The sequence below is a fragment of the Protobothrops mucrosquamatus genome, unplaced genomic scaffold, assembly GCF_001527695.2.
Source record: "Protobothrops mucrosquamatus isolate PMUCROS unplaced genomic scaffold, P.Mucros_1.0 scaffold681, whole genome shotgun sequence".
Taxonomy (NCBI): domain Eukaryota; kingdom Metazoa; phylum Chordata; class Lepidosauria; order Squamata; family Viperidae; genus Protobothrops; species Protobothrops mucrosquamatus.
Genome location: NW_015386968.1, coordinates 545,482 through 571,975, shown reverse-complemented (window position 1 = coordinate 571,975; position 26,494 = coordinate 545,482). Strand labels below are relative to the sequence as shown.

General features: G+C 34.1%; 1 protein-coding gene across 1 annotated transcript; it reads right to left on the bottom strand.

Annotated features, from left to right (window-relative positions):
- Positions 1-6,213: 6,213 nt before the first annotated feature.
- Positions 6,214-25,248, bottom strand: SHOC2 (SHOC2 leucine rich repeat scaffold protein). The gene is made up of 8 exons (XM_015818117.1): positions 24,325-25,248; positions 20,285-20,422; positions 13,828-13,958; positions 11,307-11,495; positions 10,335-10,457; positions 8,877-9,014; positions 7,808-7,925; positions 6,214-6,579 (listed from the first exon to the last, which is right to left on the bottom strand). Exons 1-8 carry the CDS (start codon positions 25,025-25,027, stop codon positions 6,371-6,373), a joined length of 1,749 nt encoding a protein of 582 aa, XP_015673603.1. The 5' UTR covers positions 25,028-25,248; the 3' UTR covers positions 6,214-6,370.
- Between the last annotated feature and the right edge of the window lie 1,246 nt (positions 25,249-26,494).

Here is a 26,494-nt window from a genome sequence, read left to right as displayed (position 1 = left end):
CAGCAGGTACCATCCAGAACTGTAGCATAGAGACAAAGATACCATAATTAACAGTTGATTTAATACCTCAGCAGCTATAAAAGTTAAAACTAGTCTGCACTTGGAAGTGACCATTGAGAAGTATATGAAGATACTATCTAAAAAGCAAATAAACCTTTGAATTCTCAGAAAGTGTTGCAAGAAAAGCAGTGAAGAAGGGCTTATTTATATACTGACACTGGAAATTTTGTTCAAATAAATTGTTGTTCTATCATCTATCATGTTCTCATTTAACCTTGAATTAAGGTTAAGCACTTTAAGAGCAATTATTTTCTATTACAAAATAATACCTCCAAAATGTAACATGCATTTCACTCAAGTAGCTTGGAATGCATATAATCTGCAATGCATTTAGGGGGGGAAAGGGTTTCTATGTTTTTTTTATTGTATGTTTGGTTATCTCCAGGAAAAAATGTTCCATATTTTCAGCATATGGAATATAAAATGCAGTATGCACCAATTATCAAAAGTATTATTCCATCTATCAAATATTACGATCCATTCTTTCCATGCTTTCAATCCGCCAGCATACTTTGTGTGGAGGGGAGGGAGAGAAAACAGGAAGTAAAGGTTTTAAACCAAGATTTCCTTTATAAAAGTTCAGCTTTTTATCTCTCGTGCTTATTTCAGACAAGAAGGAAAGGTTTGCAGGTTACAAAGAATTCTGAAAAAATGACTCTAAATGCAAAATATCAATCAACTGCAATGCTGCAGTTTATAGATAAAATTAGACTTGATTTTAGAAAATGTCCAAAAGACTCAGCAGTGGCTCCTTTACAAACATACTATTTATAATGAATACATTGATACATAATTACTTACTTATAAAAAAGCAAGGCAACATTTTATAGACATAATAATCAACATTACAATAATTCAGAAAGTACATTTTTGTAGGCTGTTTTACACGCTTTTATTATCAATTCATAAATTAGTGTGGACTCATGGAATCAGGCAGAATTATGTATCATTCTGCGTTAAGACTGCAATATTGAAACAATGTACAGAATTTTCATATCTTTACTAAATAAAAAAGCCATCAGATTTTTCTTGTAGATATTATCATTAGCAATTGTCCTATATGTGCCTTTTAATGTTGGTGACTGTGCAAATTACTGCCAAGTGTATATACCTAATTAAAAGCAAGTTCTGACATGCTGATTAAAGATACAAAGCTAGTGCAATTTAGGCTTATAAATGGTCTTTTGCATTCAGGATTTTGAATAATCCGGAAAATATTTTTCCCCTCCCCAGTATGTGAAGAATATAAAATCATTCCAAAAATTGCCCAGGTGAAACATTTCATTTTACTTGTCTTGATTTCAAGTAGATCTCTCTTCTTAGAAATGTTTGGCAAACTATTTTAGGGTGCACAATTCTCTTCCAAACGCAGCTTGGAATTGAATGCAGTTTTTATGTTGATGGCTGTCCTCTAGAATTAGGGGAGGGTGATTCACTACCCTGAAGATCTCGCCTCATAGTCAAAATGCCCTGAGATGGGGATGCACTCCAAAGTAGATTTTGAAATTGGGAATTCTGGTGGAGATTGGCAACAGCAGTGGAGGAAATCCCGTTTTGCCAGTAAAAAAAATTCATTCATACAATATCAGATTTGCAAAGATAAATTTTAAGAACTTTAAATTATTAATCAAATTATTATTTTAAATAGCCACCAAGGAAATTTAGGAAAAACCTTTTAAGACAATGGCACTGAATGTAGCCTACTAAAATTCTAAGTATGATATAGGACAAAGACATATAAACTCATTTTGAAAAGACAAATAGTGCCAATTAGTATTTCAATGTTCTAATTTATTCCTAGATAGTAGGACTGAATTCTCTCTCTCTCTCAAAATATCATGAAAAAAATACCATAATTTATAATTCTAATAGGCTACTGCAATAGTGCAAGTGAAATTGAGGTTTCCTTTCTGTCCTATTTGCCATTAAAATCCTATTCGCTACTACAGACTCTAAGTTAAGATTGGAGCACTGTATATCCAATGATATTGACAACTATGCAATTACATGCAATTAGAGGAGAGTTCATTTTGTTTCATAGATGTGGAAAGGTGTGGAACTCTTTTTTAAGCTGAGAACTGCACTTGACCTTTGAACAACACATGGAAGACATTGCTCCAAAATTAAAGCCCAAACAAAAAATAGATTTAATATAAAGATTCTTGATATTATTTCTCATATATTTAATAACCTTCTTCTTCTGCAATATTAAAATTTGATAGCAACTGTTGAAACAGGGCTGAGAATTTTTCCAGATATATTAAGAAATCTACTTTAAACATTCTGAACAAATGTATGGCTGTATTCATAAACATTAAGCCAAGATTTATTGGATGAGTGGTTGTTGAACAGAGACAAATCATAATCACTATTTTATATGACTCCAGTTGGTTTATTTTTGCCAACTTCTTTCCAATAACCCAAAAAATGGGCAAACCACAAAAACAAAGGCAAGCCACAATTATGCGTTCAGACACAGGAGATATAAGCTTTAAACTCAAGTTCAATTTCAAATTGTAATATATTGGAAAAAGAAAGTTATTGTTTCTTAATTGAGATGGATTTACTAAACCAAAAATTAAATCCAACTATAAAGCTTATTATTATATACAAACCTTATTAAACTAGTTGAACTAAATGGATCTTTGTTATTGGAAGATACGGATTGTCTGTTATCAGAATCTTTCAGAGAGACTTGATTGAATACATTGATTTTTTACCAAAAGGTGAATGAGTATTATTACAACATCTACAGGTAGTCCCTGCTTAATGACCATTCATTTAATGACTGTTCAAAGTTACAAGTCATTATGAGTAGCTCTCAGATGACTAGCTCTCAGACTTATGACTACTGCAGCATCTCTGCATTACATGATCATAATTCAGGTGGTTAGCAACTGTCACGCATTTACCACAGACACAGCATCCTGCAATCACCTGATCTCCATTTGTGAGCTTCTTATCTGGTTTATGACAACCAAAATCAATGGGATAGCTGGATGGAGATTGTAAGTTGTGATCATATGATGTCTTGTTTAATGAACACAGGCAATTTGCTTAACAACTATAGCAAAAAGATCATAAAATTGGATGTGGTCATGTGATACCTCGTTTAACAACCAGACTGCTTAATAACACATTTTCAAGTCCCTGTTGTGGTTGTAAGTTGAGGGCTACCTGTATAGTAAACAAGAGAAAGTAAAATTCTCTACAGATACATCTTTAAATGTTTCAGTAAAAATCAAATAATTATAGAATTTCCTCTCAAAATCTGATGGCACCAATACAGCAAGCTACATACTTTTCAGGACTCATAAATTCAATTTTTAAAGTAAAAATTAAATTTTTCTGCAATAATGCTGTGTAGCCAATAATTACATTTTCTTGTAAATTTATTATTTAACAAAAACTAAATCTAAACAGGAGTTGGGAGTATTATGATTTCTGTTTCAACTATCAGAATATATTTCAGAATATATTCTTACAATATATGGTTTATATTAATAAACCAAGCTATGCTGAAGCAGGTTTTCAGTTTCACTGCTTTTTAAGCTGTTTTCAATCATTTTTTAAAAAAAATCAGTGAATAAAAAGTTTCTAACATGCAAGTGATTTTTTAAAGAAAAATAGTCAAATAATCTTTTTAACATGAACAATTATATCAATATATTTACAGATTAAACTATAAATTTAATCTGCCACAATTCCACCAAGTGGTAGGTGAATCCTACATACTATGAGTGTACTATCCTACTTTAACTCTAAAAATTTACTGAGATATTTTCAATCCTTTCTAGAAAAATGTTTAACATATGGCTAAACTCTGACTTTAAAAAATAAAAGAAACAATTGACTGGAAAAAGATTATTTCCACCTAAAATAAAAGTGCATGTGGGCAACGTATTAAATATACACATACTAAATAAATGGAACAAGTTTACAACTTCAGCAAAAAGTAGATTTTAATCTTTTAACCACCACTATAAGCATCTTTGTATTTTAACACTTCAATATTCAGACAGATTGCTTGTAGGCAGCTGCAACTATACATTATTATCAACAAGTATCCAGGTTAATTAGATATTCATATATTTACTTTAAAGTAAGTGGTGGAAAATCGATGGTATGAATTCAGCTATACTGGTTAATAGAACTGGTAAGATTGGATTGCTTTCTCCACATTAGTTTTCCGGTGACCTATGGTCCAAGTTTCTCCACGTTTACCAATATCTGAGAGACAAAGAGGGACACTCTTATGAAAGACACTGTTATCAATTATCTCCTTTTTTAGCAAACAATCCCAAAAGCTTGTCAAATTCAGCAATTCCCTTGATGAGGTCCTTCTAAGCCTGCTTCTATCGGTCCAATGAGATATGTATAAATCTGGATCCAACCCAATAATATTTTGCAAGTCCACTGACATCTAAAATAGCCCTTTAAGGTTTTATATCTCTACCTGCCTTTCTTAAAGGATTTCTTCCTTGCCAGAGATAAAATTAATAAATGCTAAAATTCACCTCACAGATGAAGGCAGTAAATTATGCTGACTCAATCTAAAAGAACATTCACAACTACTAAAATCATTGGTTCTTACAAAACAATCTTAAGAAGTATTTACTCAGAGCTTATTGGTGTTTATGAGTGAAACGTTCAGTGAATTGTGTTGATTTCAACAGAATAAGTATATCTGATGATCTCAGGATTGTGCCTATCAAATAGACATTAATATCAAAATAAAAAAATACAAAACCTTTTACCACAGATGAAAAAAATTATCTGACATCTATGATGTATAATTTAAAGAATCCTTTTTAATTCTAGAATCCCTTAAGCAAACCCATCATAATGAATTGAAACTGAAAACCAATTTATCTCAAATGTAATTGCTATGTGAGCATCCAATTCGAAATAGCACATCAAGTGCAGTAGCAACAATCACTGCAGCATCATTAGCCCTTTGTACAGCCATGAAAATGACAATAAACCGCATGTTTTCTATTCAATCACTTAATGGTTTTCTACTGAGCAATCACACTCTAAATACAAATGAAAAAATGTCCTTATTTTCCAAACAGACCAGTCTTTAATACTGAGATTGATAGGATGAGGTTAAAAGAATAAATCATGGTACTGAACTGATTATTTTGAAGCAAGTGTCCCATTTTTACAGGGAAAAGTGCATTTAGTTCAGCAGCAAAACAGCACAGCATGAAGATATTGTGCTTTGACGCAGACACTCCATAATAATGGGAGGATGTACAAGGCAAGGCAAGATATAAAACCAGAGTAACATTGTCAACCGACCATAAATTTTACGTATACTGCAGGGTTTCAAAAAAAGACACATTCATTAATTGCACAAAGACCAGGAAAAACCCTTACAATTATCTGTTGCATTTCAGATCCATCATTGATGCAATACTAAATCTTAACAGAACATGATACTTTTCTACAAATTTGTCACTTCTTAAAGTGAAAAATGTTGCTTATGCTAAATGAGGCAACCATAAAATAATTGCTTCTTCACTATGATATGCTTATAACTGATGAATTCAAAGGAACTCAAGCTTCTGTTGGACTTACTTTCTTTTCACTAACTAGTTGCTTATATTTTTGCAATAATATGAATCAGTCAATAAAAAGCCCTCAGCAGAAGAATACAACTTCTAGATTCAATAAAACAGAGTAAATCCCACACCACCCCCAATCCAGTGACATACCCTGACTGTAAACATACAAGACCATTCGTTTTAAACTTAAAATAAGTTAAAGGATTTTCCAGAATAAAGGAAAATACAAATAATTCCAATAATTTTTTTTGTCACAAAATGTGAACTACAAGGAATGACAAAATAATTTGTGTCACTAAGTTGCTTTTTATCCAACAGGAAAAGGCTTGGTTTAAAAATATTTTCCCTTAAATTGATCAGCAGTTAATTGACATTGTTTTCAGTGAACTGGTACCCCAAATTATCCAGATAACCATCAAATTCACTAAAGAAAACTTGAACAAGCATTTACAATGAAAAAAAAAATCTAAATGGCTATGTTTCCTCTATGAGCAGGAACACATACGTGTGGTCTGAAATTTGCCTGTTTTATATTATTTGTTTTATAATATAATATACAATCTATATATTATATTATATTTACACACATACACAATACTAACAGTGCAGTTTGCATTTAGTAGAGTGTACGGGACAATCCATCTTTTATCCACACTGGGCACCATGTAGCCTAGATACTATATACATAATGACACCACAAAAGCCATTTATATTTTGTACATCATCGGGGAAGATATCAGTCAGACCATGGCTCGATATGGTCCTTGCATTTTGAGAAACTGGATGATAAAGGAAGGTCCACCTGCAACTATCTGAGCTGGAAGGGTACTGAGTGGACAGTTCTCAATGCTCATTATGGATAGTTTGCTGCAAAGAGCCAGTTCAAAAGGAAGGCTGTTTAGATGTGGGTTGTCATTTAGATACAGTTCTTCCAGATTCTCCAGTGTACCTGCAAAACAATGAGCATTTTTGAAACCAAATATATTAGTCATAAAATAACAATAAGTGACATAGAAATTACTACTAGCTACCTTGATTTTCTGTCCATTACCAAGAACAGCAAACATATCATCCTTTGCATCTAAACAGTTCTCTGAATTCAAAACACATTTCTAAGTTTGCAGTAGCAACAATTTTTTTAGTTCTGGCATGGAAAGAAAAACCCATATGAATCTAGAAGGGACAAAGCCAATTGGTTTGCTGGAGCTGGCTTATCCTGGCTCATGAGAGCAGATTGTTAAATTTTGGGGAATTTTGCAAACACGTGACAGCAGACATGAGCTATAACATTTAGTGTGCCAATCAATTGTTTCACAGCAAGTGGCACAACGCAACAACAATGGACCTAATAAGGTTGGTTCTTAAACATTTACCAGCTCACTACTGGGTAAAAACCCTTATTACATTTCTTCAACAACCTAAGGCCACTTTCAGCTAGAAAAGTATCTTTTTTTCCTTACTGACATCCCAACTCCAAAATCTTACTTTTAAGAGACCACATTAAGCCAAATGTCTTATGACAAAAATTTTCAAACAGACTTGCAAATTCCAACTTACATTTTCAAAACATTGAAATTAAATAAATTCATGCCTGCATTTGGGAATCTTGAGTATATTATGCTGTGCTAAATGTCAAGACTGATATTAAATGAATCTTAAATATCATGGTTACTTCTGTGTGGGAAGCTCAAATGTTTTTCAAAGACTCTCTATTGATCGATGATGCATGATGAGGATAGAGTTCCAGCAATATCGATGACTTTTTTCCCCTGAAGACTACTACAAATTATGCAAGTTATTAATAAAATTGTTCTAGTCATATGCAAAGTAAAAAAAATAGCTTGGCAGACATGGAAGAACTTTTAAATATTCCAATCAGTTCTACCTTTGTGGTTCTTACATTCCCAAGATCGATCTTATGAGTGGAAATAACTTAAATAAAACAAATACTGCCAGATGCTGACTTACAAAGAATACCTCATTGGTACATTACAGCAATATTTCTCAACCTCAGCAACTGTGGATTTCAACTCTCAGAATTTCCCAGCCATTGCCCAGTGTTGACTGGGAAATTCTGAGAGTTGAAGTTGAGACAGTTTAAAGTTGCTGAGGTTGAGAAAACTACATCAGAAGTACCTTATTAACACCAGCCCATGAATTTATGGATCATGTCTTACCAATTTCCTCAGGAAGCTGTGTAAGAAAGTTTTCTCCTAGCCCCAGATGTGTCAGATTGATAAGGTGACCAATTCCTCTAGGAAGAGTGCTCAACTGATTATTCGTTAGGATCAGTCGCTGGTTAAGAAATATATAATTTAATCACAAAATTAATATCATCTTCCACCAAAGAATTAACAAAAGTGGGTATCTTTTTATCATTAGAGCAACAGCCTTTGACTCCAACTGTCAACAAAAAATGGCTGAACTTGGGCTGCATTACTCCAAAACACTGAACGTGTCATAGGAACCAGAACTGTCAAATGTTCTGTAAAGTCACTATCCATGTATACCAAAGATGTTTTTTCACGAGGCAACTGAACTTTCTTGTTTTTCTTTGAAGATGTTTCACTTCTCATACAAGAAGTGAAATGTCTTCAAAGAAAAACAAAAAAGCCCAGCTGCCTTGTGAAAAGGCATCTTTGGGACAATTATGACCTGGATGACTGAGAATCTCCATAGACATGTTCATGTGTACATTAAAAAAATCTTTCTCATTGTTGAGCTTCTCTGTATTTATTACTCAGTATAAATTCTCACTTTTTTGACTATAGGGCAAATATAATAAACATGGAAGTAACAGAAATTAGAAAAACCTGCTAAAAGTTCTGACTGAAGAGGAAGGTTTTAACTTCTTTCATAAGGCTGAAAAGGCTGGGATTACATTTTATGCCACACTGTGTATTTTTTTTAAATAAAAATGTTACATTTATACAGTAAATGCATTTAATACATTCTATAGCTAGGGAGCAATGGAGCATCTTTCTTAACTTCTCTTCCTTATATGTCAGTAGGCATTCCCACATAACACAACAGAGAGTGCTCAGCATCCAAATGGCAATTTGAACCAATTTATACATGGCAGTTTTTTAAAAAATGACATGAAATCCAGTATGGTATAGTGGCCAAAGATACCAGGCTAAAAAAAAACTGACATAAAGGCAATCAATCAATCAATCAGGAAGGCAGGAAGGCATTTATATAGACTTTGAATTGGACAAAACATGCTATACCATATAATTATTTTACCTGCAGATCCCTAAGGTATGCTATTTCATTTGGCAAAGATTCCAGCTTATTTTCCTCTAGATCCAATTCTCTCAGTTTCCTCAAATTTCCAATGCCATGTGGGAGGTTTCTTAGGAGGTTATTTGACAAAATAAGAACCTAAAATAAAATTAATAGAGAATATTTAATGAACTGGAGCTATCCATTAAGTAATGGTAGAATTAGCTAAATATTTTTTAAAAATAAAAAGAGCTAGAGACTGTTCACTGTTGAACTTTAATGCCACATTGGCTCTAGCAAATATGATTTGTGAAATAAATAATTCTTTGTTGGGCAAGAATGAGGAAAACATGAAGAAAACATTTTTCTAGAAACTTTATAAAAGATCTCTGGAAAGTGCTACATTTTCACATTCCTGTCAACAGATTTTTAATTTTATAAGAATAGTTTTCCATGAATAATTTAATTACAAAAACATTTAAATTATTTTGTGCATGTAGTAAAGAATTTTTTATATATATTCTTTTACCCTGTAGAAATGGAAAGGAATAGATACATAGGGCAGGGCAAAGATATCTAAAGATTGTTTATATAGGGTAACTATACATGCCAATTACAAGGAATGCTATATCTTTTATGAGTTGAATGGAAAATAAGGAAAGGAGAATAGATAAAAAGATTCCATCAACCACTTCCCATACTCACACACTCAAGCTTGAATTCTTTGTTAGAATTCATATAGAAAGTCATACAACATATGCATTTTATAGTTTTACCAAGAAAACACCCAACTGAATATATAGGTAGTTCCAATTGCTTAGTGACCAGTTGACATTATGACTGACCTCCCCAGTTATTTACAATATGGTTTTGATGTTCTGCCAACTGACCCTACCCCCAGTGGTCACGTGATCACATTTTAGAACTTGGCAATTGGCCTGCATTTACAGCCATTTGCAGGATCCCATGGTCACAATACCACAATAGGTTTTTTTGTAGGAAAGTGATGTTTACTTCCAGTTTCCAGCCAAAAAAAAATGCTGAGTGAATACAATGAATTTGCTTAATGAACACTGTGTTCATTGAATGACCGCAGCAAAAAATGACATAAAATTAAGCTTAATGACCACCATAATTTACAAATATAATCCTGGGCTCAATTACAATCATAAGCTAAGGACTATCTGTATATCATTATATATTCACTATACAGGGAAATAAATACCTGCAGATTAAGATAATGTAATAGCTGTATCTTCCCTGTCATTACATAAAAAGTCATAATATGCACAACGTAAGTTTTCTGATGAGAAACAAATCTGGTATACAATTCATTTAAATAATCCTTCTAAATCCTTCTAAACCTAGGTTGTTTCAGAGTATATTTGTTAGTTTTATTAATTATCAATAAGTATGTCAAGATTGGTCAGGTTTCTTAGAATTTATTTAGCTGGTCTTTTATATTCTACTTTTTACCACCTCAAGAGAAACAAGTCCAGATACATCCTCAGGAATTTTGTTGAGTTGATTTGTCGCTAAATTGAGTTCCACCATACTAGTCCATGTCCCAAAATCCAGGGGAAGTGATGTCAGCTGATTGTCCTGAAATTTAACATAAATAAAGTTTGGGGATTTTTTTTAAAAAAAATAAGGATAATAAATTGTAAATGATATTCATTGAAGCACATAAAGAATATAAATTTCACTCTATCCTCTCAAAGAAATAATCATTACAAGGGCTTGGAATTGTTTTTTAAAGAAATATTCACAATCAATTTAGCCAAGGACAAGATGCATTCTACATCTTCAAAATAGAAGGCGGTGACGAATATCAATCTTAATTGGATGTCCTACTGATTCTGAGAAAAGAACCAGTTTAGTATAATTGTAGTCTTATCACCCATATAACTGCAACAATTAAAACAGTTGTCTATGTTAGCTTTTCTATTTTAAATCAACAATTTAAATTAAATATGTGCTGCAACAACTTTTAGCTAGATTTAACTATTAAATAACCTAATCAGCATTTTAATGTTTAATTCATTTTTTTTTAGTTTTAATCAACAGAAGTTTTTTGAAAGTACAGTCTAAGCTTTGTTCTTTTATAGAAAATAGTACTCTATGTTTGCAACTCCCCAATTTCAACAGCATTTATTACTTACGCCAGGGGTCCTCAACCTTGGCAACTTTAAGACTTGTGGACTTCAACTCCCAGAATTCTGGGAGTTGAAGTCCACAAGTCTTAAAGTTGCCATGGTTGAGGACCCCTGACTTACTCCACTACATAAGAAAGCCTTTATACTCTTGATACTAGTTTTATAAATAATCCTGGGAAAGTCATCTTACAAAATCAAGTATCCATGGTATCTGCCACAATTCTCTTTGGTTGCACTTTCATAACAATATTTTATTTTACACCAGAAAATTCATATTCCTGAAACAAAGCCTCACCTTCATGTTCAGCTTACTTAATACTTTTGCTCTAGAAAAAATTCCAAAAGGAATTTTGTTAATGCGGTTATGTTCCATATTTAGAGCGTAGATAGTAGAGAACTGTGAAGGACCACCCACAGGATAAGATTGAAAACAGTTCCGTGCCAGAGTTAGACTAGTCAGATTCACAAGACTGGATAAGAGACCCTGCAAGAGCAAAGTGAACAAATCAAATTATATGCTTTAGGTACTCTAATCTCCTTGTACTTGAATAGATATTTTCTCTTATATGCAGTCTAGCTATCATGGTCTGTTCAAAACGGTAATGTCTTTAAGAGTGATGTTTTCTGCTTTTGATAATACCTTTAATAGCTGTAATGCCTTCATTTCTGACAAGTCATACCATATGTTAGCCATTTGTTAAGTATTTAAAAAGACAGCTCAATCTCTGAGAGGGTGTACTTTACCCACTTACTGACAGGTACCCAACACACGTTTATAAAACAAAAATTAAGTCATTCTCCAGAAGCAATTTCAGGAGTAGCTACAACATCCCATACAATAAAGAAAGAGATGACAGACAAACTTGCCACTCTTTGGAATTGCCACATTTCAGGGATTCTTGTTGTTCCAATTCTAAGATGTCTGAGGCTACTCGGTGGCGGGGGGGGGGGCAGGGGAAGGGAGAGATTTATACCTTTAGCCAAGGAAAACAGATTATCTCTGCTTGAATTTTAAAATGTATAACTTTAAAGGATGCAGAGATATTAAGCATATGAAATACTAATCATTTATTTATATCATTTTTAAGGAGAAAATGTTATTCACTCTAAATGCAGAGTAGGATATCCAGCTGTTCATTCCAAAACTACAGTGAAGACTTTGCATAGCTGACTTTTTAGGAGCTCCTGAATGCTTCCCAAAACTAGCTCAAGGCTATCATAATGCATTTTGAAATGCACAAGTATGTTAAGAATTGAAAGTTGAATGTATTATTGTTAAAAGAATCCCAATATAAACAATTTATTGGACAACCGCTTTTTCCAGCTAATATTTTAAGACATGTTTACTTGGCAAGCATTTCATCATTAAAAACTTAGTGTGTTTTGCAATTCTGCAGTTTTCTTTAGAAATGCATTTTCTTTCTTCTGCAGCCAAAGTGATATGCTTTAATGGATTACACTAGTACGCTAATAAGTGGCTCTTTTCAGCAACAGTTATAAATTATATACAGACCAGCACTTAAAAATGCAAAATTCTATTTGTTAAGGATGTTTTAGACTGGGAGCCCATTTATAAAGCAATCTGATTTCCAGTCAGTTTCTTTTGTATGTTTAATTACAGTTAAGTAACTTTCATAATGTTCTTGGGAGGAGAGATTAATTACTAAGCAACTTTCTTCCATTAGCAAAATCTACAAGCAATATTTACTCATTCTCAATCAGTTTTAATATTAATAATTTATTTGATGGATTTCTTTATTTCTTTTGCCTTATTTCTAGATCATTTATTATTCAATGCAATTCCAATGATTCGTATTAACATTATATATTACTTTTAAACTGAAATATTAATCCATATTTATTTGTGTTATACAGATATGTAAGTATCTTTACAATCAATTATCATGTCAGATTTCTTGCTCCACATTGTCTTCGTGGAAATGGAATGTAAATAAGTAAATCCACATTTTTGTACTTTTAATTCTATGCAATTGAATATCCATAAACTGAACAATTACCAGTTCCACTCAAAGAATCACGACTAATATTCTACTAATATATGTTTGTAACTAAGAAACAGACAATTACACTTAGGGTCAACAACACACACCTCCTAATGCATTTGCAGAATAACCTAGTAAATTCTTGTTTTATATATATAATTTTTTTTTATTTATGTATTTTTATTTTAAAATGTAATATGAGAAGTGCTTTGAAGTGAAGTGCTGGCAGATGATGGGTGACATCTCAATTTACAGAATAAAGCTGTATTGTTTGGAATAATATTCCAAATCTTGGTTTATAATTTGGAAGTATTTGTTGATTATCTTGGTTTATTTTAACCAGCATTTACTATTGCCTTTTTAAATGTTTTTAATGCATTTGTACATCTGTATGAATTCGAGGTCAACTCGTGGAGATTATTATAATAGCTACTAAATTTGAATTTTTTTCAAAAGTCGAGGTCAACTCGTGGAGATCATTATTCTAGCTACTAAATTTGAATTTTTTAAAAAAATTATTTAATTTTATTTATCACATTTAGAAACTGCTCATCTCCCTAACAGAGCAACCTTAGGCAGTGTGTGGCAATGTTAAATAAAAGTCTCTTTCTTCCTCTCGCACACATTTCAACATTAAACTAACAGACTAGAATCAGGTGGTTTATACATTTAATAAAATAAAAAAGCAAATTCTGTCAACAAGACTTTTTTAGTATTATAAAATTTATGGTGAAGTGGCTCTTCTTATTTTATTTTACTCAAATTGAATCATTTATTTTTATTACAGGGTCTCCTACTTCTCAAGTGTCTTACCTCTGGCAAAGTAGAAATAATGTTATTTTCCAAATTTAACTCATCAAGTTTACTGCACTGTGCTAGAGTCCTGGGTATTGCTGAGAGACGGTTATATCTCAGACCAAGGCTTTTCAAAGTAGATAGATTTCCTGAAAAAGAAAAGAAAATGTTTAAGAATCTTATGTTTAAAAATCCCCACTATCTGTATTTATTCTTGGGAAAGGGTAAGTCCCTCTTTCTCTTTTAGTACTATTTATTGGAAAAGATACACACTTTTCACACAAATATATGAACACCTTGAGCATCAGGATAATTTTCCAACATACAAATATACAACTCTAACAAATTCATCAGTATTTCAACAATATCCCATTAGTCAAGATCATTTTCCACTACTGTGCTTTGCTTTCATTTCTGGCTTCCCAGCAATACTTTAAAAGCATAAATCTAAGTGTTTTGTTTCTTTTTAATCATTACTGGCTGTCATCACCACAATACTTTAGAGCAATTTACACATTTTTAGATTACAAGGATAAGCATTTCCTTATGAGAGGAGGGGCAACATTAATAGCTTTCAAAAGCAGCGAGACAAAAAACCTTGCAAGTGAACTTCATGCCAAAAGCTAATTAACAAAAGATCTTCTGTCGTCTCCTGAAATTTTTTGCATACACATCAAACTTAGTTCTGAGTGTACAGATATTATTTAGTGCAATAATGAGTACTGGGGCAACACTCTCAAGGAAAACTATTTATGTACAAAAACCTTAATTTCATTCATGTGACTCAAGTATTAAAAACTCAAGATACTAATCAGTTTAAAAAGTGTTCAAATGCAAGTACATTTGGACACACTACCTAAAAAAAAACTGAAAGCACAGCTAAAAGTAGGAAAAAGCGGGGGGGGGGGGGAAAGAGAATTAGACCTGCCAGCTCATAACACAACTCTAACTTTAAAATGTATCTGCAAATAAAAGTTGCACTAAGACACAAATCTGTCTTTCAAGGTAATTTCACAATTAGGCAACAGAATACAGTTACAGTAACCCCCCCAAAAAAGGGAGTTGGAGAAAGGGCAAGCAAAGGAGAAAGCCACCCAGAATCTTAACAAAAAGATGCTCGTGATACTTTGATCAGACCTTGCCTATTTTGACTATTTACAATTGGATTGTCTACCAAGATCACAGATAAAAGTCTAGTACGGCAAATGAAATAAACCACATATACATGTATTCAGTGTAACTTCATTTTAACAGACTAATGGGGGAGGGGTGATGCTTTGTTGTTCATAAATGTGAACTAAATATGAAAGTACATAATTGCAGCAACTTATATCAGTTAAATACAATATTCAAATGGTGTCCTTTTAATTACTTGTATAATGAAATAATTACACAAATGCCATAACCTGGTCCATTGCACGAGGTCTGCTAAATCAAAGTTTTGCTGTATTGTTGTTTGTGCCTGAACTAACTTATCCTACCCTTTCTGTTAGCAGAAACACAGAGCATGGGTAGTAAATTAAAATTAAAAATTAAAGCAATATAGAAGATTTTCCTTCTTATTTTTCCAACTCTGAATGATTCAATTCACCAAACAATGATGGCAACAGTGATCAATAATTATGGGGCCATAAATACATGGAAAACCTATTTGGAATATAAGCAAAGTAAATGGTAAAATGAATGAATGCATGCATGCATGATTGGATGGACTGAATTAAACTGTATTAAAAGAAATGAAGTTATGTCTTAGCTTGAGAATTTAAGAAAAAGGAGGATATAATCTTTTCAGATCTTATGGACTAATAAACACACTCTTGATGAGAAAGTTCAGTGGGAAATACAAGGGTAATGTTAATTTCTGAATAAAGGATAGATTCAGACAAAGAAAAGTGAAAGAAACAAGAATGAAAAAGAATGGCCACAGCAATAGATAATTCCATGTAAGAAAGCAACTGTTGCAAAATAAGATGAAAGTTATTTTATGCTGTGTACACAGAGAAAAAGATAAGTGCAAAGAATGTAGTCAAAGAGCAGGGAACAATTTTTAAAGGTACAACAATGCAGAGAAAGTTTGATGGGAGTTTTAAAAGTTTCAGAAATGAAAGAAAACAGAGAAATGAGAAGGCTCCAGTAGACTGAATGGAATTACAAATAAAAATTATGGAGTGACTTGGGGTTATACTGATATGAGGAAATGCTGGAATTGTAGAGATTTGTATAAAAGGATGATTTGCAGAGTGGAATCAAAACAAATGAAATCAAAGTTACTGTCATTTACAAAAAGAAAGTTAGAAATGCTGCTAAAACTCTGAAAAATGCTAAAGTTGCAGCTATAATCGGGATACCTGGTAAAATGTTAAAATATGAATGTGGTTTGCTTATAGTGGTTGTGATGCCTATTTAACATCATTTTAAAGCCTTCTCCTATGCCTGGAATGGGAAGAATATAGTTACTGTTCTCTTATACAAAGGAAAAGATAATAACAGAATGCAAAACTTACAGATAAATTAGTATTGTGTGTGCTAAGGAAGATATTGGTAGAATTCTCACTAAAAACCTATGAGAGCTAACAATAAGCAACAATTTGGAAAACTCACTGAAGCCTTATTTTATGGAAAGGATATGCAGATCAGATTTTTGTAGTCACTGCTATTTGTGAGAAATGTGTGAATGTGAGAAGAAAAATGTTTGAAAGAGAAATGAAGTATACATTTGAAAGTTACCGTATTTTCCGGCGTATAAGACGACTTTCTAAACCCTGAAAATCTTCTCAAAAGTTGGGGGTCGTCTTATACGCCCAGTCGTCTTATACGCCGGAAAATACGGGTATTCTATTTTATTCCTTTTAAGCTGAGGACGCGATGGGGGCGGCGGCCAGGAACCGCTGCCTCCCGTCCTGCTCCCCCTCCCTGGACATGATGGGGGCGGCGGCCGGGAGCTGTTGCCTCCCGTCCTGCTCCCCCTCCCCGCCTGTTCAGCTGAGGACGCGATGGGGGCGGCGGCCAGGAGCTGCTGCCTCCCGTCCTGCTCCCCCTCCCTGGACGCAATGGGGGCGGCGGCCGGGAGCCGCTGCCTCCTGTCCTGCTCCCCCTCCCCATTCAGCTGAGGACACAGACGCCCATTCGGCTGAGGATGCGGCGGCCAGGCTGGGGGCGGCATGGACTCCCGACGATGCTGCAGTGGCTGCTGCCGTGCTGCCGCCGCCGCCACTGGAGCCGCTGCCTCCCGTCCTGCTCCCCTCCCCGCCCGTTCGGCGCCGTCTGCCTTTCATTCTCTCTCTCTCTCTCTCCTAACCTGGAGGGAGAGGGAGAGAGAGAAAGAGAGAAAGAAAGAGGAAAGAAAGAGAAGAGAAAGAGGAAAGAGAAAGAGAAGAGAGAGAGAGAAAGAGGAAAGAGAAAGAGAGAAAGAGGAAAGAGAGAGAGGAAAGAGAAAGAGGAAAGAAAGAGAAGGGAAAGAGAGAAAGAGAGAGGAAAGGGAAAGAGAAAGATAGGAAAGAGAAGAGAAAGAGAGGAAAGAGAGAGAAAGTTAGAGGAAAGAAAGAGAAAGAGAAGAGAGGAAAGAGAGAAAGAGGAAAGAGAGAGGAAAGAGAGAGAAAGAGAAGAGAGACGAAAGAGAGAGGAAAGAGAAAGAGATAAAGAGGGAGAGGAAAGAGAGAGGGGGAGAGGAAAGAGAAAAAGAGAGGAAAGGGAGAGAAGGAGAGGAAAGAGAGAGAAAGAGGAAAGCGAGAAAGAAAGAGGGGGAGAGGAAAGAGAAAATGAGGAAAGAGAAAAAAGATTGAGAAAAGAGAGAGGAAAGAGAGAAAGGAAAGAGAAGAGAAAGAGAGGAAAGAGAGGAAAGAGAGAGGAAAGAGAAAGAGGAAAGAGGAAAGAGAGAGAGACAGAGAGAGAGGAAAGAGAGAGAGAAAGTTAGAGGAAAGAGATAAAGAGGAAAGAGAAAGAAAGAGAGAGAGGAAAGAAAGGAAAGAGAGAGAGAGGAAAGAGAGACAGAGACAGAGAGAGAGAGAGAGACCCTTTTGACATCTAAAATAAAGATAACACTGCATATATCCTTTTTTACCTTTATTTTATATATACACACACAAACATACACACACACACACACACACACACATATATATATATATCATAAAGGTAAAAAAGGATATATGCAGTCTTATCTTCATTTTAGATATCAAAAGGGTTTTGCGGCTCCCAGTGTTTTGTTTTCGGTGGGAAACGTGTCCAAGTGGCTCTTTGAGTGTTTTGGGTTGCCTACCCCTGATATAGCCAAACTCTATATTTTAACTGGAAAAGTTGGAGGTCGTCTTATACGCCCAGTCGTCTTATACGCCGGAAAATACGGTATATATAAATGGTGGAAAAATAAGAGCAATTAGGCAGCTTGATTCTTGGGCAACTTCAAGATCATCTACTCCATGTAAGACAAGACAAGACAAGACAAGACAAGACAAGACAAGACAAGACAAGACAAGACAAGACAAGATGATAAGATAGATAAGATAAGATAAGATAGATAAGATGAGGTGAGGTGAGGTGAGGTGAGGTGAGGTGAGATGAGATGATAAGATAACCTTTATTGTCATTTTTTTACTGTGGGCACAACGGGACACATCAAAAATGAAATTTAGTTGCCCGCTCTCAAAGTGAAACACATACATGACACACACCTAAACATACTATGAACAACATATGTATAGACCCACACCCTTACATATACATAGCAAATAAATACTAAATACTGTAGAATATTAAATATTAAATGTAGAATATTCTTGTTCAAAATGAACCAATGGACAGTCATTCTGTGAGGCCCATTCTTCAGGAGTTACGTTTTTTGTGTTTTATTTGATTTTATTTTTATGATTTCATTCAGATTGCATTTTTAGTGTTTTTTATTGTAAACCAACCAGAGAACATCAGTTTTTAGGCTGTTTTAAAAATTTAATACATAAATAACATCACTGTGAGTTGGACAGTCCTCATTTTTCTGGAAGCATATGCTTTTCTGCTCATAAAGAAAACTAATTTTTCTTTCACTAAAGTCATAACATACTTACAAAGAAGCCATCACCAAGGAGAGAATTCTAACTCAAAAACAAGAAACATGCAACAGAAACACACATTTTTAAAAAGCCAAGTAACATACAATTTCAAAATCATTTACATAAAGTATCAAGTAATTTTCTTACCATTAACTATTACCATACTAACTGCTATTAACTATTATCATAATTGTTAATACATGGGTATGAATACCAGATCTATATATTTATTATAAATACAAAAATAAATTCTTATTAGGAATGAAAGGGGGGAATGATAAAAGTATAAAACAGCTAAGTAACTAAAACAAAACAAAACAAAACACCAGTGTGATAATACTTTAAAAACTGAGTAATATCACTCTAATTTATATACCCAAATCCTAACTTTGATCATATCTGAATTTTAGCAATTCTAACCCAAAAAAATGACCCTTCTACACTGAAAAAAGAGAGAGTGCTGAAACGACTTTTTATGCTGTTTGCTTCTCAATGCCTTATGTTTACTACATACTATGTGTGATAATTTCAGTAAGGCTGCAAAGTGGCTTATCGTTCCCTAAAATATAGGAAATAATATGTGTTGCTTATCTGTCTTTCTATCCAATCGTAACAATTCTTTACATTAAATAGCATTTCAAACACAAAAACCAGCTACTTCTACTTTTAGAGACTCAGCAACAATCTGTCAAGACTGGTCTTGTTTGTCATGTTATGGATACTTTGAGAATCAGAGCTTGAAGCATTCTTACTATGACTATAAATGTTTGTTGCTGAAAAATAAATGCAAATCCTTGTCAGCTGATTTGTAAATCTCAACATGTCACTGAAAATATTTTTTCATATCACTCTCAGTCTGAGGGATGTGTCCATTAGTATCTAGTAGTTATTCTCTAGGAATACTCAGGCAAAGTATATCTAAAGGGAAAATGCCTGTGACCTATCATCTGTGTTGTTTTAGGATTTATGATGGGGATGGGAAGGGAAAAAAAACCAGACAATCCTGATGTTGGCAGGATAGTCATATCAAACAAACTACGCTACTGCTGAGGACAAGAAATTGCTCATACAAAATTAAAAATTATATTTGGCTACTTAGCACAACATTAGTAATCCAGAACGAGACTAGGTACTAAAATAACAATAAGGCCAAGGCAAGATTTTGCTCACAGTGGTTTACATAAAATTTGAACCTAGAAAAGAGCCAGTTTGGTGTAGTTAATATACTGGTCTAGAAACCAGGCAACGGTGAGTTCCAGTCTTTCTCAAGGCATGGAAATCCACTGTGTAACTTTCAGTCACTCTCTTAGCCTAATCCAACTCATAGGGTTGTTGTTGGGAAAATAGAAAAAGAGAGAAATATGGTTTCAGTTGTAAAAATAAAAGCAGAATATAAATCTAATAAATGAGTGAACCATATTTTTACTTACCTATAGTGTCTGGAAGGTCCAAAAGTTCATTGTGCTGTAGATCAAGCTTGGTGATCTGTGTGCAATTGCCAATCTCCTTTGGAAGATGTTCAAGCTGATTGTGGGCTACATCCAGCGTTATGAGGTTACACAACTCACCTGATAATGAACAAAGTATGAGGTTACACAACTCACCTGATAATGAACAAAGTCACATAATTTGACATTTTATCATAAAACAGGGTGGAAGTTTTTTTCAATATTTAAATAAATAAATATAAGCATTTAATATTGTCATTTCATCTGATGGATTACAAAGGATTATGGCTAAGATTAAGAAAACACAAATATAAAGACACACATATCAAATAATACCACTTTTTAACATTCTTGAATGTTATTACTTACTTTTTATATCCCATTCCATTGTATTTTTTCTTGCTCATTTTTATTAGAATTAAATAAAATAAAATAAAATAAAATAATTAGGAATTATTAGAATTTCTTTTTAAAAATCCAATGCAACATGTCGTTGTTTGAACCCAAATACTTCAACTAAGTTTTAAAACTCTGTACTACAGAAAAATTTTGTAGGAAAAGAGATATATTTGTGTCCTGGAGTTCCAAGATACATCTCCATAATTTCATAAATTCTTGTAATAATGAAGAAGCTGTAAACAAAAATATTAACATTTCTATAAAATAATTTGTGGTAAAGGGAAATATTGGGTTAGATAAATGCTGCCATTTGTGCAACTTATATTTCACTTCTCAATGTATAATTTTAAAAATTAAAATAATTCACATTAACAGCCTAACAAAACCGATAGATACTGCCTTATTTTCTTCTGCAGGAACGCTTGAAAAATTCAGTTCCAAAAATGTATTCTTAAAAAAGATGTCCAACCAAAAGAGTCCAAGCAAGTTACATAATTAGAAATTATGCAGACTAACTTATATTCAGCTATACTGAGCATCAATAAAATAAACAGACGGAAGCCTGGTGTCAGCTATCAAACAAGAAAATTAATAATCACTTGCCAATACCTGATAATTTAGCCTTTTTAAAAAAAATTGTTCTGCAGAAAACCAATAAGAATTGTACCTAGCAGGACAATTCAGCAATTAAGCTGGAATCCATCAGATGCCCAGGATAAGCCAAGTCAGGAATGAAAATAATGTGCAATTTGACACCTATGGCAAAGGACTAATTATACTGGTTCCTCATTTTCAGATCATGCACCATATGTTCCAAAGTGAACACTAAGTCTAATGAATGATCTGCCCATGAATCAAAGCTGAGTGAAAGCTGAGATAGAAAGATCATGGAAAGTGAACTCTGGAATCTGAAATCTCTTCCATGTCACTAGCTCTTATTTTCCCTCAATTTACTTTCTCCTTTTTCTTTTCTCCTGGTGCCCATTTTCTCACATCCCCCCTTCACAAATCCACTTTTCAGACAGATTTTCTTCTTGCAACAATTTATTTGATGGAAAATAATTCAAAACATCATAAACAATATACAAAATAGCCAACAGTCTTGGCTTGACTGTTAACTTGGTCTGTTTTTCTTAATTTTTTTTTATTTTTAAGCAGATTGACCTTTAATGTCCTTTATATCATGATAAAACCTGCACTAAATCATATAGGGAAAATAAAGACTGTTTCACAAGGCTATAGAAGCAAAAGAAGTGAACAGAAACTTGAAACAGATACAAAACCATTAGGAATTACGCCAAGTACATTAGTTTCACAACAATGACTGGAAAAAACAGAAACATTTTTTGCATTTTACATGCTAGGCTTAGAGACTAGCAGAAATACTTTTACAGTCCCCCAAGCTTTTAACACAGTATTCTTTGCCTCAAATGTATGAAGTATCAGCTATTATATTAATTTGCTGTTACGGGTAATAAAAAGAGCAAGGCCAGTAACACTTTATTATTCCTATGCTGTCATGTCTTGTGTTCAGGAGGCAGCACATATATCATTGGAACCCATGAGTCTGAACTGAAATATAATTTCCTTGGCATACTGGAAAACAAAACAATTTCCCTGTCCTTTGGGAAATATATAGGCTCATTAGCATTTCAACTTATGCTACCCCTTCTACAAGCTAACCTAAATTTAACAATTTAGGCATATAAAATTAGATTGTTTTGCTGTACAACTGTAACTTTTGAACTGAGAAATTATGCAAGTTCAGAATCCTTTGAGGACATCTAGACATATACTGGATAATATTAAATAATACAACTAAGTAGTTTTATAGTAATCAATTTCAGAAAAAATGCTTCTAGCAAAAAGTTATTACAAGGTGTCTCCACTAGCCATATAAAAAAAAAAATACCCAAACTAAACCTGAAGCAATATTTCAAGTTATATAAATGCCTTGAATTTGGCCAGAAATACACCTATAGTTCTTTTTTATTTTTTCATGCTTAGTCTGTTACTATCATTTATCATTTTTCTATCCCACTTTTCATTTTTGCTGCTTCAATGTAATAGAAAATTTCATACACAGATATGGAAAACATTAGATCTTAAAAGAGGGAATTTTTCTCCATTTTTACAATTTTTAGTGTAATCTATTGTTCATTTTAAACTATACAGAGAAGAGAAAATTATGCTATCTATGCTATCAAATATGTTAAGAAGTACAGTAAGTTAGATGATAAGAAATCTTATTTTCCAGAAGGCAGTAGCAAAATGACAAATCTCAAGATTTGTAACTCATCTCACATACAGTTGGCTCGTACAGTTAAGAATATGTTACAGTTTCTAAGAATGGTTTCTTTCATTCTTAGCCAAATATTCTACCTCTATGAAATATTTCTCTTCTCCTCCTTCCTAGATAGATTTCCTTAGTACACTGCAGTCTTTTCCCCAACTGTACCCTGCCTCAGCACATTTTTTTCCCTGGTGCTTCTAAATCTTTCACGATTTCCACTCTACGCCTAAACACATTGTGCAAAGTTAAGATGGTATGACTAGAAATCATAGTTGCACTTTGAAACAAATCCATTGCAATTATTTTTTTTTAATTGTAAACAGGGCAAGATAGGTCACCTGAGGGCTGAAGAACAGACTTATGTTTATGGGCATAGCATTGCTGACTTCAGAGCTAAAGAAATAATTATTTTCAAAAGGAACTTCATAGATGACAATGAGACAAATCCCAAAAGTATCCCGGAGTTTTAATTCATGTCATTCAATTCTGAAGTAAACATCAGCTTCAAAATCAAATTTTAAAAAATGAATATGTATCATGGGGGGACGCAATGGCTCAGCGGTTAAAGACACTGAGCTTGTCAACTGGAAAGCTGACAGCCCAGGTTCAAGACTTGAGCACTGCACAACAAGGTGAGTTCCTGTTAATTCCCCAGCATCTGCTCAGCCAGCAGTTCGAAAGCATGTAAAAGCAAGTAGATAAATAGGTACCACTTTGGTGGGAAGGTAATAGCGTTCCGTGCACATCAGTGTTTAATAATGATGGCCACATGACCACAGAAATGTCTACGGACAATGCTGGCTCCCTTGGCCAAGAAACAGAGATGAGCACTGCCCCCTAGAGTCAGATATGACTGGACAGGGGAAGCCTTTATCTTTTTATGTATTATTTCAAGTGAAAAAAATCTATGAGACAGTGGTTAAAAATTACCATTCATTAAAAATGAAATTTTGAGTATATGGTAAAAGCCGCTTAATACTTTTCTGTATTAACAGCAATAGCACTTAGACTCATATACCGATCCACAGTGGTTTACAGCACTCTCTGAGCGGTTTATAATAACAGCATATTGCCCCCAACAATCTATGTCCTCATTTTATCAACCTCAGAAGGATGGAAGGCTGAGTCAACCTCGAGCCCCATCAGGGTGAACTCCAGACTGTGGGCAGAATTAGCCTGCAATACTACATTTCAACCACTGTGCCACCAAGGCTTAATTAATGTCAATATGTTTTAATTGTTAGAAGTTTTGCTCATTAATAGCAGACATACAATAATACCACTGTAGATGGAGATAAGCATTTCATACAGGATTTTAAGAAGTTCTTACCAATTTCTGCAGGGAGTTGTTTGATTTTGTTCTCCCGTATGCTTAGCATGGTGAGATTGGACAAGTTCTTGATATCCTTTTCCACTGCAGTGATACGATTAAAGCGCAGATAAAGTGTAGTAAGGGAAGTTAGCCTATACACCACAGGAGGAATCTCTCTCAATTTATTATGCCGTAGATCAACCATGCGAAGCTGTTTCAAGTTACCAAGAGAGTCCGGAAGGCTGGTGAGTGAGTTCTCACTTAAGGCCAAAGTTTCCAGATTCACAAGACAGCCTACCTCAGCAGGTAGTGACTGTAACTTATTTCCATATAAATAAAGTTCCGTCAACTGGGTTAACTCTTTGATAGATGATGGGAGCAGATGTATAGACCTCTTAGCCAAGTCCAAACGTACTGAATTTTCTTCCCGGCATTTGTTTAGCTCTTTGATCACCTCAGCATTACTGGACTTTTTACGGGCCCCTGGAGCTGGATTGGGCCGTTTTATTGTGTTGTCTACTGAAAAAGCCACGCCTGGCTGTGCACTACTGGAGTCCTTCTTCCCATCTTTGGTTTCCTTCCCTTTGGTCTTAGATTCTCTGTCTTTACTTTCTTTCCCAAATCCACCAGAGGCCTTGGCCTCTTTCTCCCTTTCTTTTGCTGAAGACACTTTGGGATCCTTCTCTTTACAATCTTTTTCTTTTCCAAGACTACTACTCATTGTTCCTCAGTTTAATTAATACCACTTGAAATCCAACTTGAATTTTAGTTAATAAAATCCAAAAGAGGAATAAAGATAATTTGTTCACTGTTGATATACAAGGAGGTTTAAAAGACAAAATGTGGTCTAGAAGTATGGCGGCATAGTAGTTATCTGCTACATGTTGGATCCAGATAGCTTCAATATCAGAAAACTTGGTTACTGGTGCTTAGACAATAAAAAAAATCTTCATTAGACGTTCTGTAATATAATAAGAGAAAAAAAGCAGACATTAATGGATAGATGCCTCTAAACCACGTTGATTTGCTCTGCAAAAAAAAAGGATATAAAATCACAGTTCATAACAATTTTTTCTTTAACTGTTTATAAGGAATGAAAGATTCATTATATTTCCCAAAACTGTATTAATATAAGTTAGAATTGCTATTTTAATTGCCTAAAAACTAAAAGATCTTAACATGAGTTATCAGCTAACAAGATATTTCAATGACGCTCCCCTGCCTTGCTCTAAACTGGTCTTACTTGACAGAATGCTCTAATATAGACCTTACGTCGACATGTTGTCAGTGAAATTTTCGACTTTTAGACCTTCTCATTACATCTAAACCCCGGTGTGTTATTGAGAACGTTAATTTTTTTAGTACCTTTTACATATTTTGATTTTTTTTCTACAATAAAATTTATACGAGAACTGTTGAATCGTAAGGGATTAAGGTGAATCCAAAATAGGTAAACACACCTTTGGTTGCTGGCATGTCGCGGCCCGGTACTGGTCATGGACTTGGGTTGGGGCCCCCTACTCTAGAGTAGTGTTTCTCAACCTTTGCAATTTTAAGATCTGAGGACTTAAATTCCCAGAATTTCCCAGCAAGCAATGAGGAATATGTATTTTAAAGGTACCAAGGTTGAAAGACTCTGCTCTAGAAGGCTGGAGCACCTACATGAGTACAGGTAGTCTTCGACTTACAACAGTTCATTTAGTGACCATTCAAAGTTACAAAAGCATTGAAAAAAATGACTCATGACTGTTTTTCACACTTATGACTGCTGCAACATCCCCATGGTCATGTGATCAAAATTCAGACACTTGGCAATTGGTTCATATTTATTATGTTTGCAATGTCCCAGAGTCATGTGATCAACTTTTACAACCTTCTGACAAGCAAAATCAATGGGAAGCCAGATTCACTTAACAACCAGGTTACTAACTTAACAGTTGCATTGATTCACTTAACAACTGTGGCAAGAAAAGTCATAAAATGGGGCAGAACTCACTTAACGAATGTCTCACTTAGCAACATAAATTTTGGGCTCAATTGTAGTCATAAATCAAGGACTACCTGTATAGTATGAGTTATGTCCATCTCCAAATATATTGAAACAGAGGGACTCTTCCAAAACCAAGCAGAGATATTTTATAATGTTCACTCACAACTTCTAGTATTCAAAGTTACTACAAGACACAGA

What these genes read in the sequence shown, in the direction of transcription:
- SHOC2 (XM_015818117.1), bottom strand. Translation starts at nt 25,027, where the DNA reads ATGAGTAGTAGTCTTGGAAAAGAAAAAGATTGTAAAGAGAAGGATCCC. An exon ending in ACAACTCCCTGCAGAAATTG is followed by an intron (nt 20,423 to 24,324) that starts GTAAGAACTTCT and finishes GTTCATTATCAG; the next exon opens with GTGAGTTGTGTAACCTCATA. An exon ending in GGACCTTCCAGACACTATAG is followed by an intron (nt 13,959 to 20,284) that starts GTAAGTAAAAAT and finishes TTTCTTTTTCAG; the next exon opens with GAAATCTATCTACTTTGAAA.